The sequence below is a fragment of the Muscardinus avellanarius genome, assembly GCF_963383645.1.
Source record: "Muscardinus avellanarius genome assembly, chromosome: 10".
NCBI lineage: Eukaryota > Metazoa > Chordata > Mammalia > Rodentia > Gliridae > Muscardinus > Muscardinus avellanarius.
In genome coordinates this window covers 50,105,640-50,121,351 of record NC_137796.1, presented here as the reverse complement: position 1 = coordinate 50,121,351, position 15,712 = coordinate 50,105,640, and the positions used below count along the sequence as shown (strand labels likewise).

The following is a 15,712-nucleotide window of genomic DNA, read 5'->3' as shown; positions in this document are numbered from 1 at the left end:
TGGGCCTCCTCTTCTTTTCCTCCCTCCTCTTCCTCCTTCTCCTCCTCCTCCTGCTGGAGCTGCTCATGGATGGCCTGTTCCCGGACCTCAGACTTGCGGGTCCTCTCCGCTGCCTCCTCCTCTTCCTCGTCCCGCACAGCCTGGCTAGACCTTGTCTTCCCAGCCTCCTGCTTCTTGAAATCCTTACCCAGCAGCAGCCCTCTCTCCTCAGGGGACAGGCAGGTGTAGGGCTCTGTCTCACACATCTCTAGCAGAAAGAGACAGGATGCTGTCTGCATGAAGCTGGGAACCCCCTGGAGAGTTCTGGGTCCTGCCTGAAGCTGCCTAGCTCGACGGGGGCGGGGGGGAGTGGTTCCCAGAGTTAGGAGAGGGGGCCAGGTCCTGGAGATGCTCCCGGCCCCACCCATCCCTCTGCAGAGAGCCTCTAGGGCAGAGCTGGTGGCCAAGCTGTCAGGTGGGAGCACGGGGCAGTGTCACGCTAACCCAGACCACAGGACTCCGGATGCAAAGAGGCCACCCCTTCCTCCAGGTGGTGCAGGGCCGGAGGGCTATGGAGCATCCTGGTAGAACCGAGTGAGATGGGCTGGAGCTCTGGAAAAGAACTTTACCTTTGTGGAGGAGAGCCGTGCACGGTCCTCTCTGGGCCTGGCCCAGGGTCAGCACCTCTGTGACCACCTCTGCCAGACAGCGCATCAGCTGGGGAAGGGATGAAGTGTCAGAGAGGAGGCTGCAGGCAGGGCGGGCAGGGATCCCGGAGGCAGGACAGGGCTCCACAACTCACCTCCTCCTTGGAAGGTCTAGGCGCCAGAGGAGCGGCAGTGGCTGTGGAGGGAGGGGATGGGTGCTGTCCTCGGCGCTGACCCCAGATCCCTGGACTACGTGGCCCCTCCCCAGCCCACCTGCCAGGTGTAGGGACCCACTCTGCAAGTTCCGCTTGTGGGTCTAGTCCAGCCCCGCCCTGCCAGGTGCACTGATCGCCCGAGCCCTAGTTCCCGGGGCCCTTGGGGTTGCTGGCACTCACCAGCCCCTAGCAGCAGTGCCAGCAGAGGCGGCAGCAGCAGCAGCAACGCGGAGGCGGGGGCGCAGCGTGGCATGGTAGGGCGTCAGGACCAGGGTCCTGGGCTGTGCGGCTGGGTGCCAGCGCTTTATAACCCGCGCGGTGGCCCCCGCAGGGGAGGAAGTGACGTGGCCATCGCTGCCACCCCGCCCGCGACAGCTGCAGGGCGGCCCCTGCCTGAGGCCCTCAATTATTCATGAGGACCCACACCCTGACGCCCCACCCCCACCCCCACCCCAAGCAAGGCTTCCAGGCTCGGGGTCCTCAGAGTTAAGGGTCCAATGAGAACTCGGATTCAAGTCCAAGCACAGCCACTCAGACTCTCCTTCCCTCTTTGGTTTTCTTATCTGGGAAGAAACCTCACTTGCTTAGAGGTTGTGGTCAGGTTCTCACCTATGTCCCAGGCACTCAGGGGACAGTTGCCTAACTTTTTGTGTGTGGTGGTACTGGAGATTGAGAATCCAGGGGCATTCCACCTCTGAGCTACATCCCTAAACCACCTTCCTCCCCTTTTTTCAAAGAGGTTTATTCAAGAAAGTGGTAGAGGGAAAATGTGGGCCATCTCAGTGGGAGAGCCCACCTTTGGGGATTCACAGCTCTTATAGGAGACCCCCATGAAGGGATGGGTAGGGGCACACGGCAGGGGAGAGGTCTGGACTTGCTCAGAATCCTCAGGTTCCTGACACTGATCAATGGGTGATGGCACCCGAGCTTGACCTTTCTTGAGGACCCTGTCTACTAAGCATCTCAGGCTCCCAGCCCGTGGTGTGTGTGTGTGTGTGTGTGTGTGTGTTACTGGGGATAAAACCCAGGGTGTTCTACTTCTGAGCTATATCCCCTGCCCTATTTTATTTGTACGGAGGATTGAACCAATGGGCGATGGCACCCGAGCTTGACCTTTCTTGTAGACCCTGTTTACTATACTAAGCATCTCAAGTTCCCAGGTGTGTGTGTGTGTGTGTGTGTGTGTGTGTGTGTGTGTGTGTGTGTGTGTGTGCGCGCGCGCGCACGCGCGCGCATTGAGCTATATTCCCAGCCCTATTTTGTGTTTATTTATTTGTACTGAGGATTGAACCCAGGGGCATTCTACCTCTGAGCTACACTGCCAGCCCTATTTTTGTTTCTGAAACAGGGTCTCAATGAGTTGGCAAGGGCTTTGATAAGTAGCTGAGGCTGTCCACATACTGCAATCCTCTGGTCTCAGCCTCCCAAATGCTGGGATTACAAGTGTGCACCACCACACCCAGCACTATTTTTTATTTGAAACAGGGTCTCACTGAATTGCTGAGACTGGCCTCATCACACCTGTGATCCTATTGTCTCAGCCTCCCAAGACTGGCAATAAAAATTATGCACCCCACAGCATATTTTTTTTTTTTTGTACTGGGGATGGAACCCAGGGGCATTCTACCTCTGAGCTACATCTCCAGCCCTATTTTTTATTCTTTATTTTGAAACAGGGTCTGAGTTGCAAAGGGCCTAAGTAGATGAGGCCGTCTGTGAACCTCGATTCTCCTGTCTCAGCCTCCTGAATGCTGGGATTACAAGCGTGTGCCACCATGCCTGGCACCCCACAGCATACTTATTAAACACCTACTATATGCTAATTCCTCTCCTAGGCTCTGGGGCCACAACAGCAAGTTGGTCAATACCCCAATCTTTTTGAAGCTATATACGGAAGACTTCAGTGAACTTTGTGGAGTATGATGTGAGGGCATGACAATTTTGCCCTGTTTTTTGTTTTTTTGCAGTACTGGGGATGGAACTCAGGGGCATTCTACCTCCAAGATACACCCCCCAGCCCTATTTTTTAGTCCTTTTTATGTTCAAAACAGGGTCTCACTGAGTTGCAAAGGGCCTAAGTAGTAGCTGAGGCTGTCTGTGAACTGCGATCCTCCAGTCTCAGCCTCTTGAATGCTGGGATTACAAGTGTACGTCACCACGCCCGACCTTACCCTTTGTTCTGATGGAGCCACAGGAGGGCTCTGGGCAGCGAAGGCTATGTACCACTCAGGTGTTTACAGGGCGACAATGAGGCTACCCAAGTGGGGTTATGGTGGGTAGCACTGGCGTAGAGGCCAAGAATGGGGGAGCCATGGGCAGACTCTGGAAATACTCTGGGGGCGGAGCTGCCAGGTTTGCTGATGAACTGGATGGAGACGTGAGAAAACTGTTAAGGATGACTGGAAGGACTGATGCTGAAACCACGGGGACAATGTGCTGAGGCGGGGCGCTTAAGAGAGGACTGGTTCAGGCAGGAGGACTGGGGCAAGATCAGCGCTGGCTTCTTTACAGTCTGTGACACAGCAGACCCAGGGGGTGAGGCTCAGACTGCAGTCGGCTCCAGGGAGCCATTGGAAGGCGACTGCTTGACTCAGCCTCGTTGTGATCCCCAACCACCCTCAACATACTCTGGGGGTCGCTTGATATTCCCAGCCCTGGTCTTACAACTAGAGACCCTTTGGTGTCTTGGCACCCCTGGGCTGTTGCACAGCCCCTCCTGGGAAGTGGGACCTTCCTTGCTTGCAGATCCACAGAGAATTTTGTTCTGACCTTTTATTGGGGACTTTCTGCTCAGCACTGAGAGAGGGAAGGATAGAGGGATGGAGGTCTAGTCCTCTCCTTCTCTCATCTCCAGATGTCCTGCTTCCTCCTGCAGGCTGGGATTCCCAGTGACAACTGGGCCACTGGCTGATTCTCAGGAAGCAGGCAGTGGATCCTGGAGCCCAGGTGGCCAGGTGTGGCACTGGCACGAGGAATGCAGACGTCAGGGGGCTCGGGGATGCAGGCTGCACGCGTCCAGGGCCTCTGGAGCTCTGGCTGATGCGGCTGGGTTCTCAGCTGGGAGCTGGCTGGCCTGGGTACCTGGGCTTTTGGGGCTGGTTGGGACCAATGTACTGGAGAGGCTTGTGACTGGGGGCTGTGATCCGATCAGTGCCGAGGTAGGGCTGGAGGGCCGGGGGCACGAGAACCGAGCCATCCTGGGGACAGAGGAGTCCTTAGGACACTGTCACTTCCTCCGCCCTTCACCCTCCGGTAGGACTTGTGAACCCTCACCTTTTGCTGATTGCTCTCCAGGAGGGCGATGAGGAGGCGAGGGACAGCACAGGCTGTGGCGTTCACCTGGGAGAAAGGCATGCTCAGGACCAGGCCCTCACCTGGGCCCTGGGAGGGAAGTGTGGCTGCCGGCGAGGGTGGCTGGCCTCACCGTGTGGGCGAATCGCAGCTCTCCGGCCTCGGTCTGGAACATGATGTGGAGGCGCCGGCTCTGGAAGTCCGTGCAGTTGGAAGCACTGGTGACCTGGGGTGGGGAAAGGCACTGAGAGCTGCCATAGGGGCAGGCCCATCCTCCCAGGTCCCCCCGGGGCAGGGCACACCTCTCCAAAGCGGCCTCGGCCGGGCATCCAGGCTTCAATGTCAAACTTGCGGTAGGCGGGAAGGCCCAGCTCCTGGGTGGGCATGTCCAGGACCCTGCGGCCAAGGATGAGGGCAGGTGAGACGTGAAGGTGGTGGAGGAGAGGGGGGGTGGAGGACAAGGTGGCCACAAAAAAAGGAAAATGGCAGTAAAAACAGTCAGGCATGATGGTGCATGCCTGTAATTCCAGTACTTGGGAGGCTCAGGCAGGAGGACCATAAGTTCGAGGCCAGCACATGGAAACTTAGTGAGTAGTAGCAAAACTCTATGGTGGATTACTTGCCTAGCACCCACAAGGCCCTGAGTTCAAAACACACACACACACACACACACACACACACACACACACACACACACGTCTAAGTTACACACATTGGCCTCAAACCTGTGATCCTCCTGTCTCTTCCCAAGTACCAGCACCCAGGTATTTCCCCTTCTATAACAATAGCACCCTGTGGGTTTTATAATGGGTCATGCAGAAAAAAAATTCTACTTTTCTCAGACTTTTTTTTTTTTTTTTTGGTGGTACTGGGGTTCCTGGAAACCCTGCTACCTCTGGGCTACACTCCCAGACCTATTTTACATATTTTTAAAATTTGGAAACAGGGTCTCTTAAGCCAGTGCAGCTGGCTTCAAACCTGCGCGATCCTCCTGTCTCCGCCTCCGTGCAAGCGTGGGCCACCTCGCCCGGCTCTCAGCCTTTCTTGATGGACTTTTTTGGGAAGTCTTAGCAATAACTCCAGCGACTCCAGTGGTGCTCTGCCACTGTGCCATGACCTTTTTATTTTTCATTTTGAGACAGGGTCTTGCCAAATTCCTCAGGCTGGCCGGAACCTGAGATTCTCCTGCCTCAGCCTTCCGGGTTGCTGGGATCGCTGGGATCGCAGGCGTGTACCACCATGCCCAGTTTTCTCAGCCTCTCGAACACTGTGTGTGTGTGACAGGGTGAGCGAGGACTGGGGCTGGGATAGCTGGGTCCTCTGTCTTGGGCCCTGCTTCCTACCATGTGGGAGAGGAAGCAGCTGGGATGGGGAACCACAGGAGGGAAGGAGGGGCCTGAGTCTCCACGCTTCTGTAATCCTGTACAGGATTAGGTTACACCTAGCCAGCCCCTCACTGGTCGCAACCCACCCTCCGCCACACACCAGGATCCCAGCCCCTTTCCTCACCGGAAATGCAAGCCCAGCTCCGTCAATATCTCCACCTGAAGGGACAGGAACTCCTCCAGCAGCTGGGAGCTGTGCTCCAGCCCGGGGCCCGTCACCCCGAACATCTCCACCTGGCAAGGGGCAGGATGCAGGGGTCAGGCGGCCATGGCCATTGACACCCTGGTTAGCCCATCTCCATTGCACCGACCTTGGTGAAGTGGTGGACTCGATACAACCCCCGGGGCTCCTTCCCCGTGTCCGTCTCTGCCCGGTAGCAGGTGCTGGAACACACCATCCTAGAGGGCGAGGAGGCCGGTCAGGGAGCGCAGAGTGAACGGTGGGTGGGGATAAAGTCTAGAGGGACTGAGCGTCACCTGACTGGCAGGTCCCTGGAGGCCACAGCGTGGTCCATGAAGTAGCCTGGGGAGGTGAAGGGGGCAGGGCGGGGTCAGCCTCCCCCATGGAAGGAAGCCTTTGTGAGACTCAGAAGACATTCCCTCTGGTGGATACAACCCTGCATCAGAGCCCATGGCTTGACCATCACGGTACTGCTGTGCAGTAAACCACCTACACAACTGTCCATGTTGGTCTCCAGGCAGCGGAGCTGTCCCACAACTTGTCCCTCCACGGTCTCTCCTGCTCCTCGCCCCCACCATCCAGACAGGCTCTCACCTGCAAGCCCCACCTCTGCCGTTCCGGCCAGGTTGAGGTCTTCGAAACGGGAGGGGTCGATGTTGTAAATTTGGGATGGGGTGGCGTTTGGTGTCATTCCACAGCCTTCCTGGGGGATGGCCATGGGGGGGGGGGAGGGTGGTCAGGGGCCTCCCCTATTCTGCAGTCACAACCCCAGTATTCCCCTGGAAACCCCTGGAATTGTGCTGACTTCCCAGTGATGACCCAATCCCTCAGCCCAGCCCGGGGACAGCGTCTTCACTCACAAACACGGCTCCTCGGAGAAGATCCGGCACCGTCATGGGGGTGAAGCCCTGTGGGGGGAGGTGGGTGAGCATGGCAAGACCCCCACCACACACAAGCTTAGGCCGGCAGGAGAACACCGCAGGAGCCAGCGGTTCCCCCGACATTCCGGAGCCAGCCCACCGCAGAGCAGAGAGATGATGGCCTGGACAGTGGCCCACAGCTCTGGAGTCCTGATAATGGGGGACCTCTCCCCTGCAGGCCCCCTGGTCTCCTCAGCTCCAGTTCTTTCCCTCAGTTCATCTCATGCAGGGCAGCTGGTGGTACTGTTCAAAAGCCCAGGCCTGACCATGCGACTCTGCCCTCCCCTGCTTAAAGCCTCATGGCTTCCTAGTGCCCTCTCAGGAACTGTCTGAGTCCTCACCATGGCCAACAGCCCATGCTGACTTTTTTTTTTTTTTCTCTAATATTGAATTTTTTTAAATTCCTTTTATTTTGAAACAAAGTCTTACCAAGTTGCAGAGGGCCTCACTAAGTATCTGGCTGCAAACCTGCAATCCTCCTGTCTCAGTCTCCCAAGTACTAGGATTACAAGCCTGCATCTAGCATTCCTGGCTTGATGACTTTTTTTTTTTTTTGGTACTGGGGTTTCTGGAAACCCTTCTACCTCCGGGCTACACTCCCAGACCTATTTTTATACTTTTTTATTTGGAAACAGGGTCTCTTAAGCCAGCGCACATGGCTGGCTTCAAACCTGCGCCATCCTCCTGTCTCTGCCTCCCAAGCGCAGGGATTACAAGCGTGTGCCACCATGCCCAGCTTATTTTTTATTTTGAAACAGGGTCTTGCTAGGTTGGTGAGAGTCTCACTTGCGGAAGTGTCCTTGAACCTGTGATCCTTCTATCTTAGCCTCCCAAGTACTGGGGTTACAGGTGTGGGCCACCATGCCTGGCTCTGATTTTATTTTTTACTTTAAAACAAGGTCTCACTAGGTTGATGAGAGTTTCACTACTTGCTGAGGCTGTCCTCAGACCTGCAATCTTCCTGCCTCAGCCTCTCAAGTACTGGGATTACAGGTGTATGCCACCATGCCTGGATCTATTAATTTTTACATAAAAACAGCATCTTGCTAAATTGCTGAGAGCTAATCTGCTGAGGCTGGCCCCAAACCTGCAATCCTCCAATCTCAGCCTCCCAAGTACTCAGATTACAGGTGTGTACCTCCATGCCTGGTTCATGGTAGGAACTAAATGTGCCAAGCTCTGATAACAATGACTAGTGCAGGGCTAGTCACCCCCACCCTGGGAGCCTGGTGTCAGTGCCATCCCCTTTGGGCTGCCTTCTTCCTGGCCATACCCGGCTAACAAGCTTGTTGAGAGTGAAGCTGACCAGGCCGTGCTGCAGGAGAGCCCCGGCCCCTCGCAGGTAGTAGGAGCGGTGGCCAGACACGTGGGACAGGCGCCTGGAAGAGACAAGCAGTGCGTGTGGGCCAGGGATGGCGGGGGAAGGGACTCAAGCAGTGGGGGGCAGAGGCCCAGCTGCTAGGCAGGGCTGGGCATCAAAAATTCATGGCAGGCTGGCCCTGATATTTCCACACCGCCTACTGAGGCCCAGGGCACAGGAGCGGCTGCCAGCTGTCGGGGTGGGGATAGGGATGGGGTGGGGGCTCACTTTTGACGGATGATGTCGAGCTTCTCGGCAATTTCCAGGTGGCCTCGGGGTTGGAAGGAGAAAGCTGGATGGGGGTGAGAAGCATGGGGTGAGAGGGGACAGAGACGTGGGTGGGGGGAGAGGGGACAGGGAGGGAGGGAGGGCGACTGAGACGGGAGGAGCCAAGAGCCATAGAGAGGGCAGGAAGAGACAAAGGGAGAAAAGAGGAAAGAACACAGGAAAGGAAGGAAGAGAAGAGAGAGACACGGAGAAAGACAGAGGGGTTAGATGGAGGCAGAGATGGGAACCGGAAAAAAGAAGGCAGAGATAAATGTGCAGGGATGGGAAGGGAGTTAGAGACACAGAGAAAGAGAGACAGGGAGAGAGATAGAAACACATGTCAGACAGGAGCCAGCTGGCGTCACACCACACGCCTGTAATCCCAGGACACAGGAGGCCGAGAACACAGCAGCGGAGGCTCCTGGCCAGCTGCAGCCTCATAGCGAGGCTCTCAGCAACCTAGAGAGACTGTTTTCAAAATAAAAAATAAAAAGGGCTGGGGGTATAGCTCAGAGGTAAATGGCCCTGGGTTAAATCCCCAGTACCACCAAAAAGAAAAAGAAAAACAAGCCGGGCGTAGTGGCGCATGCTTGTAATCCCCGCGCTTGGGAGGCTGAGACAGGAGGACCACGTAGGCTCGAAGCCAGCCTCAGCTACTTAGCAAGGCTCTCAGCAACTTAGTGAGACCCTGTTTCCAAATAAAATATAAAATAGGTCTGGGAGTATAGCCCGGAGATAGAAAAGTCTCTGGGTTCCACCCCCAGCACCACACAAAATAAATAAATAAAGAAAAGAAAAAGATAAAGGAGACACATAGAGAGAGGCGAGGAGGGAGAAAGAGAAGGAACCAAAGTGAGGGGCCAGAGAAAGACAGAAAGACACAGACACACGCATGCTTGCGCACGCACACATGCAAAACCCAGGCTGAGCAGGCCCCGCAGGGTGGGGGACGGGCTGAGCCTGTGAACTGCCCCCCAGGGACTGCCTGAGTCTGGCCAGGGCGGTTAGGCAGCACTGCCTCCCACAGCCTAAGGTTGTGTAGACTCCAGCTGCACCCCAGATCTCAGGCGCCCCCACACTGCTCCCCGCAGCCTCCAGCCCCAGCCTGAGGCCCCTGGGCCTGCGGGGTCCCGGCCCTGGGGCGTGGCCCACCTGGCTTCTCTCCGACCACCTGGAGCACTCGGGCCTGGCTCTCGTCCCCGATGGGCTGCAGGGAGGACAGTGGGTGTCACGGGAAGGTGGCAGTAGGCAGCCCCAGCCTCCCGCACGGCCCCGCACAGCGCTCACGGTGTCGGGGTGGGTCTGGTTGGGCAGCCTCAGCGCCTGCAGGTAGAACTGCTCCTCCAGCTGCGTCTCCCTGGGGTAGAGGAGCGTGAGCTGCTTCCGGATCTCCCGGCCCTGTGCCCGCAGACTCTGATATCGAGGGTCCTGGAGGCAGGACAAAGGGGCCGGTCAGCCCAGGACAGTCAAGAGTCCACACCTCACCCCTTGCTGGCACAGCCTCTGTGGTGGACACTCGTTGCCTCTTCTGGGGGGCCGGCATCCTGGACTTCCTCTCAAGCCCTCCCTCATCATGTGGCAGGGGTGCAGGGTGAGGCTCAGGCCTGGACCCTGGAACACTCCGCTGCTGTGACTGTGGTGACTGGCTCACAGTGACAGGCACATGGCCCAAGCTGAACTATGAGAAGGAGCCCCAGGACGGTGTGCTGGATGTGCCTCCCCTTCCACAAGGGGAGACAGCGCAGTGAGGGATGACTGGGAAGCAGAAGCAAATACGGAGCCAGAACCTGAATCCAGCCCCACCTGAAGCCAGTCTTTTTAGTTCCATGAATCAGCAGAGCCCAGTTCCCCCACCCCAAACCTGTCTGACTTGTGCTTTGTGTCATTTGGGATGGAAGAATGATCAATAGTCTCCTCCTTGCCCACCGCCACTGGGGCAAGAGATGATCTCCCTGCAGTACCTGCTGCATACGACTGCTGTCCTGGTCCACCTGGTAAGAGAGACGGGGAGGGGTGATTAGGCCGAAAACCACGAGGGGTGAAAGGTCAAACGGAGCCAGGAGTCCTGAGGCTCCCGCCGTCAGAGCCCAGCTGGGTCCCTCCACCACCTGTGCCTATTTCTCGGCTCATAGAGCTAGGAGGGAAGATAAGTGTATCACATCTGCAGCTGTGGTTAACTAAATCTGTTTATTTATTGTGGTACTGGGGACTGAACAGGGCTTTTGATATTCATAACCTTCTAAAATACAAAATGGCTAAGGAAATCAGGCCGGTTGGGTCTTAATGTGGGGTGCCTTCCAGCTGTGTGATTTTAGATTAAGACTTTTTCCCTCTCTGGACTTCAATATCACTAACTGTGAAGTAAGATAACAGGCGCTCCCTGGAAGGGAGGTATGTAGCTTCTTATTGAACATTAATTTTATTTTTAATACTGGGGATTAAACCCAGGGGCATTCTACCTCTGAGCTATATCCTAGCCCTATTTTATTTATATTTTATTTTATTTTTGTGGTACTGGGGGTGGAACCCAGAGGCTTTCTACCTCCGGGCTATACTCCCAGAACTATTTTATACTTTATTTGGAAACAGGGTCTCGCTAAGTTGCTGAGAACTTCACTCAGTAGATGAGACTGGCTTTGACCCTGTGCAATCCTCCTGTCTCAGCCTCCCAAGAGCGGGGATTACAAGCGTGCGCCACCACGCCTGGCTTATTCTTTATTTTTGAAACAGGGTCTCATTAAGTTGTGGAGGGCCTCACTTAAGTAGCTGAGGTTGGCCGCAAACCTGTGACCCTTCTGTCTCAGCCTCCCAAGTATTGGGATTACAGGCATGCACCACCACACCTGGGTGTATGATTGTTTTAAACCTTCTGTGTCAGACACTTTGGGTTGTATAATCCAGGATCTTTCCTTTTTCCTTCCTGCTAGAGCTGAATCCGGCTCCCCCCGACCCACCTGGGCAGCCTGAGGCTCAAGGATAGTGGATCCAGCTCAAGGCTGGCCCATGACCAGCCTAAGTGATGGTAGCGACTCCATCCCCCTTGCTGGTGATGGTGTGGGGTGGGCGTCTGGGCCCAGGAGACACGAGGGCACTCAGCTTAGAGACCAGTCTCCTTGCTCTTAGAAAAGGCAACAAGCCAGAGAAATCCCTGTTCTCTGCCTGTGGCAGTCAGGCAAGGAGACACTGCACCATGGCAGCCATCTTGGAACTATGAGGCCAGAGCTATGGGGAGAAGTTTCTGGTGCAGAAAAAGACAGAAAGAACCTGTCGGGCATGCTAGGAAGAGCCGCCAATGAATCCACCCTGGGTTTCCTGGCTCTGGGCAGCTTGTCAGTGAGGCAACAAGTATCTCTGTGGTTCAAGCGCCTTAAACTGGGTTTTCTGAAAGCTGCATTTGAGACGCCCATACCGCTACTCCCCACCCTGAGGAAGGCTGCTCACCAGCAGGGCCCGCACCGCCTCGGTCACGGCCCCCTTCTCTGCCTCTAGGCTCCGGATGTGCTGCCGCAGCTGCCTCAGCTCCTGCCACATTGAGATCTGCAGGTGGACACAGGAGAGAGAGAGGTGACAGCCTCACCCCGAGGGCCACTGAGACCTGCAGCAGCGGAGGCAAGGACCTCTCGCTGCCCCATGCAGCATTCTCCAGAACTCCAGTGTTTAAATGGACGCATAGCTGCTCTGAATTAAAACGCATTTCCCAGCCTCCTTTGCAGCCGCTTGGGCTCATGTGACCAAGATCAACCAATGAGCACGTGTGGAAATTCATGAGCATGGCTCTTGGGTCTCCCCTCTGAAGGTAAGCCCCATCCCGGACTTCCTCTTTCTTAGTCTCCTTGGACTCAAGGGTGGACCCCAAGGAGAGCTGAGCCTACAGACTCGTCTTCTAGGTTTTGTGTGTGATCCACTGTGGGTGTTGTACCCCCCAGTTCATATGCTAAAATCCTGGCCCTTAATGTGGCAGTGTTAGGAGGAAGAGCCTTGGGAGGTCACAAGGGTGAATGAAGTTAGTGTCTTTATAAAAGAGACCACAGAATGCTCTCCTCCCCTTCCACCATGTGAGGGCATGCTGGGAAGATGGCTTTTATGAACCAGAAATAAAATCCAGCAGTGCCTCGGCTTGTGTGTGTGTGTGTGTGTGTGTGTGTGTTTGTCTAGGAACTGAATCCAGGGGTAATCTAAATCTGAGCTCCCCTCCCCCCTCCTTTTTATTTTTATTCTTTTTTTTATTTTTATTTATTTTTATTTTTTTTTTTTTTTTTTTCCGGGTCTGGGCATGGAACCCAGGGGCATTCGACCTTCGAGCTAAACCCCCCTGCCCCATTTTTTATTCTTTATTTTGCAACAGGGTCTCGCTGAGTTGTGGAGGACCTCACTAAGTAGCTGAGGCTGTCCACAAACCACGATCCTCCAGTCTCAGCCTCCCGAATGCTGGGGTTACAAGTGTGCGCCACCACGTCTGGCTTTTATTTTTTATTCTGAATCAGGATCTCACTGAATTATTGTGGTCTGGCCTTAAACTTGTGATCCTCCTATCTTAGCATCCCACATACTGGGATTACAGGTGTGCACCACAGCACCCAGCTTTGTTTTGTTTTCGTAATATCCATCCTAATGGGTGTTTGTTTTAGCCTATTTTCAGTTGCTATAACAAAACACTGCCGACTAGATAATTTATAAAGGAAAGCTAATCACAGTTCTGGAAGCTGAAAGTCCAAAGTTGGGAGGCTCTATCTGTAAAGGGCCTTGTGCTATAATCACAACTTGGCAGAAAAGTGGAAGGGTGGGTGCACGTGAAAGAAACAAAATATAGCCAGGCGTGGTGGCGCACGCTTGTAATCCGAGCATTCGGGAGGCTGAGACTGGAGGATCGTGGTTTGAGGATGGCCTCAGCTACATAGTGAGGCCATCTGCAATTTAGTGAGACCCTGGCAAAATAACAAATAAAATATAGGGCTGGTTGTGTAGCTTAAAGGTAGAATGCCCCTGGGTTTCATCCCCAGTACTGCAGGAAAAAAAAAAAAAAAAAAAAAAAAACCATAAGCAGTGGCGTTTCTTCATAACAACTGCTTCTGAGATAATTACCCCTCTCCCACGAGAAAGGTATTAATCCCTTTTAAAGAACTAATTGCCTCTTAGATGTTCCATTGCCTCTCTGCTGTTACACTGGGGACCAGCTGTTAACATGAGTGTTGGAGGAGACACACCACATCCAACCCATAGCAGTATCTAAAGCAGCAGTTTAAAAACGAGAGAACAAGCCGGGCGCGGTGGCGCACGCTTGTCATCCCCGCGCTTGGGAGGCGGAGACAGGAGGATCGCACAGGTTCGAAGCCAGCCTTAGCTACTTAGCAAGCATCTCAGCAACTTAGTGAGAGCCTGTTTCCAAATAAAGTATAAAAATAGGTCTGGGAGTATAGCCCGGAGGTAGAAAAGCCTCTGGGTTCCACTCCCAGTACCATCAAAAAAAAAGAAAAAAAAAAAGAGAGAGAGAATAAAGCCAGGTGTAAGGGTGCACACTTGTAATCCCAATACTTAGGGGGCTGAGACAGTGAGATTGCAGGTTTGCAGCCAACCTCAGCTACTTAGTGAGATTCTGTTTCAAAATAAAAGAATAATGCCAGGTATGGTGGTGCTGTAATCCCTGTACTTGGGAGGCTAAGACAGGAAGGATCACAGGTTCAAGGACAGCCTCAGCAAGTAGTAGTGAGACTCAAGTCAACCTACGAAGACCCTGTTTCCGAATAAGAAATTAAAAAATTGGCTGGGCATGTACTCAAAGGTATAATGCCTCTGGGTTCAATCCCCAGGACCCCCCACCACATAAATAAATAAAAGTGAGCTGGGCGTGGTGGCGCGCACTTGTAACCCCAGCATTCGGGAGGCGGAGACAGGAGGATCACAGTTTGGTTCGCAGACAGCCTCAGCTACTTAGTGAAGGCCCTTTGCAACTCAGTGAGTCTCTGTTTCAAAATAAAGAATAAAATAAAAAAAAAATAGGGCTGGGGGTGTAGCTTGGAGGTAGAATGCCCCTGGGTTCCATCCCCAGTACTGCAGAAATAAATAAGAGTGCATCTCACATGGTAAAAGGACAAAACTTTGCTTTCAACTGTGGGAGTATGTACTGGTCCAGGTGTGTAAAATGCACTTCTTACTTACTCTTGACCACAAAGACTGAAAAATAGTGCTAAAGGTTGTGACACTTCAAATTACATATCTATCAAATGGTGTGTGTGTGTGTGTGTGCGTGTAAAGTACTGGGAATTGAACCCTGGGGCACTCTTCTGAATTATACTTCTTACCCTTTTTATTTTGAAACAGGATTTTGCTGAGTTGCTGAGGCTGGCCTCAAACCTGGGTTCCTTCCGTCTCAGCCTCTCAAGTGCTAGGATTACAGGTGTATACCACTGTGTGCCCGGTTCCCCTATTCTTTCTTTTTTTTGTGTGTGTGTGTGTGGTACCCTAGGGTTCCTGGAAACCCTTCGACCTCCGGGCTACACTCCCAGATATATATATAATTTTTTTTTTTTTTTTGGAAACAGGGTCTCTTAAGCTAGCAAAGCTGGCTTCGAACCTGCACATCCTCCTGTCTCTGCCTCCCAAGTGCGGGGATTACAAGCGTGCGCCACCATGCCTCATTTTTCTTTGCGGCCTTAGGTTAAGCCTGACATAAGGCTGGAGCACACAGGGTATTGGCACATACGTTCCTAGACAACAGTAGGTGCCCAGCCCACATTATGAAACACATGAAAAATGTGTGTTTAGGTCAGTACTTGGGAGGCTGAGACAGGAGGATCGCAGGTGTGTGGCTAGCCTCAGCTACTTAGTGAGGCCTTGTTTCAAAATAAAGAATAAAAAATAGGGCTGGGGGTGTAGTTCGGAGATAGAATGCACCTGGGTTCCATCTCCAGTCCCGGGGGCGGGAGGAGTGGGAGTGTTTCTAGGACACAAAAGGCATCCTTGGCTTAGAGTAGGGTCTTAGCGCTCAATGGGCAAATGGCATGTAAGTGGATGCCAAAGACAACACAATGGCTACACTTAAAAATGAACTAAAATTCCCGCAAATCTGTCCGTCACTACCCATGGGAGCAGGTGCAAAGCCAGTTCGGTAAAGACAGCAGCCCGCGCACAGCAGCTGGCGCAAGCGCACTTACGATCCCGGGCAGGTCGGCCGGTCGCAGCTCCCCCTTGCGGAGGTCTAGAGCGCGCGCGGCCTCTTCTGGGCATGCGCAGAGCAGCTCCATGTCTAGCTGAGGGAGGGCGCTGTAGCCCTCGCGCGCGTGCTCGTACAGGAGGTTCCGGTCTCGTTTCTCTGTAGCGTAACTTCTTCTTAGGCTCTGGTTGCAAACAGAGTCTCCCCGGGGCCGGAGACCCCGACGAGCCAACAAAGGCCACAAGCGGCGCGCCATGGACGCAGCCATCTTGGACCTGAAACGAAGAGGCACACGCCCTTTGCCCCGCCCTTTCAGA

At 54.1% G+C, this 15,712-nt stretch overlaps 2 protein-coding genes across 2 annotated transcripts in view; both read right to left on the bottom strand.

Moving 5' to 3' along the window:
- Positions 1 to 1,094, bottom strand: part of CCER2 (coiled-coil glutamate rich protein 2) — a gene marked incomplete at both ends in the record, with an annotated part of 2,096 nt that extends 1,002 nt beyond the window's left edge. Inside the window, 5 exon segments of the mRNA XM_080703582.1 lie at positions 6 to 23; positions 26 to 247; positions 609 to 696; positions 782 to 822; positions 1,022 to 1,094. Coding sequence (XP_080559708.1) covers positions 6 to 23; positions 26 to 247; positions 609 to 696; positions 782 to 822; positions 1,022 to 1,094 — 442 coding nt within the window.
- Positions 1,095 to 3,894: 2,800 nt separating this feature from the next.
- SARS2 (seryl-tRNA synthetase 2, mitochondrial) lies at positions 3,895 to 15,663 on the bottom strand (the record flags this gene model as incomplete). Its single annotated transcript, XM_080703188.1, has 16 exons — positions 3,895 to 4,038; positions 4,115 to 4,180; positions 4,266 to 4,358; positions 4,435 to 4,528; positions 5,642 to 5,751; positions 5,829 to 5,916; positions 5,995 to 6,040; positions 6,293 to 6,401; positions 6,559 to 6,606; positions 7,892 to 7,997; positions 8,207 to 8,270; positions 9,398 to 9,452; positions 9,533 to 9,673; positions 10,207 to 10,236; positions 11,687 to 11,782; positions 15,397 to 15,663. The coding sequence occupies 16 exons, from the start codon at positions 15,661 to 15,663 to the stop codon at positions 3,895 to 3,897; spliced, it is 1,557 nt and encodes a 518-aa protein (XP_080559314.1).
- Between the last annotated feature and the right edge of the window lie 49 nt (positions 15,664 to 15,712).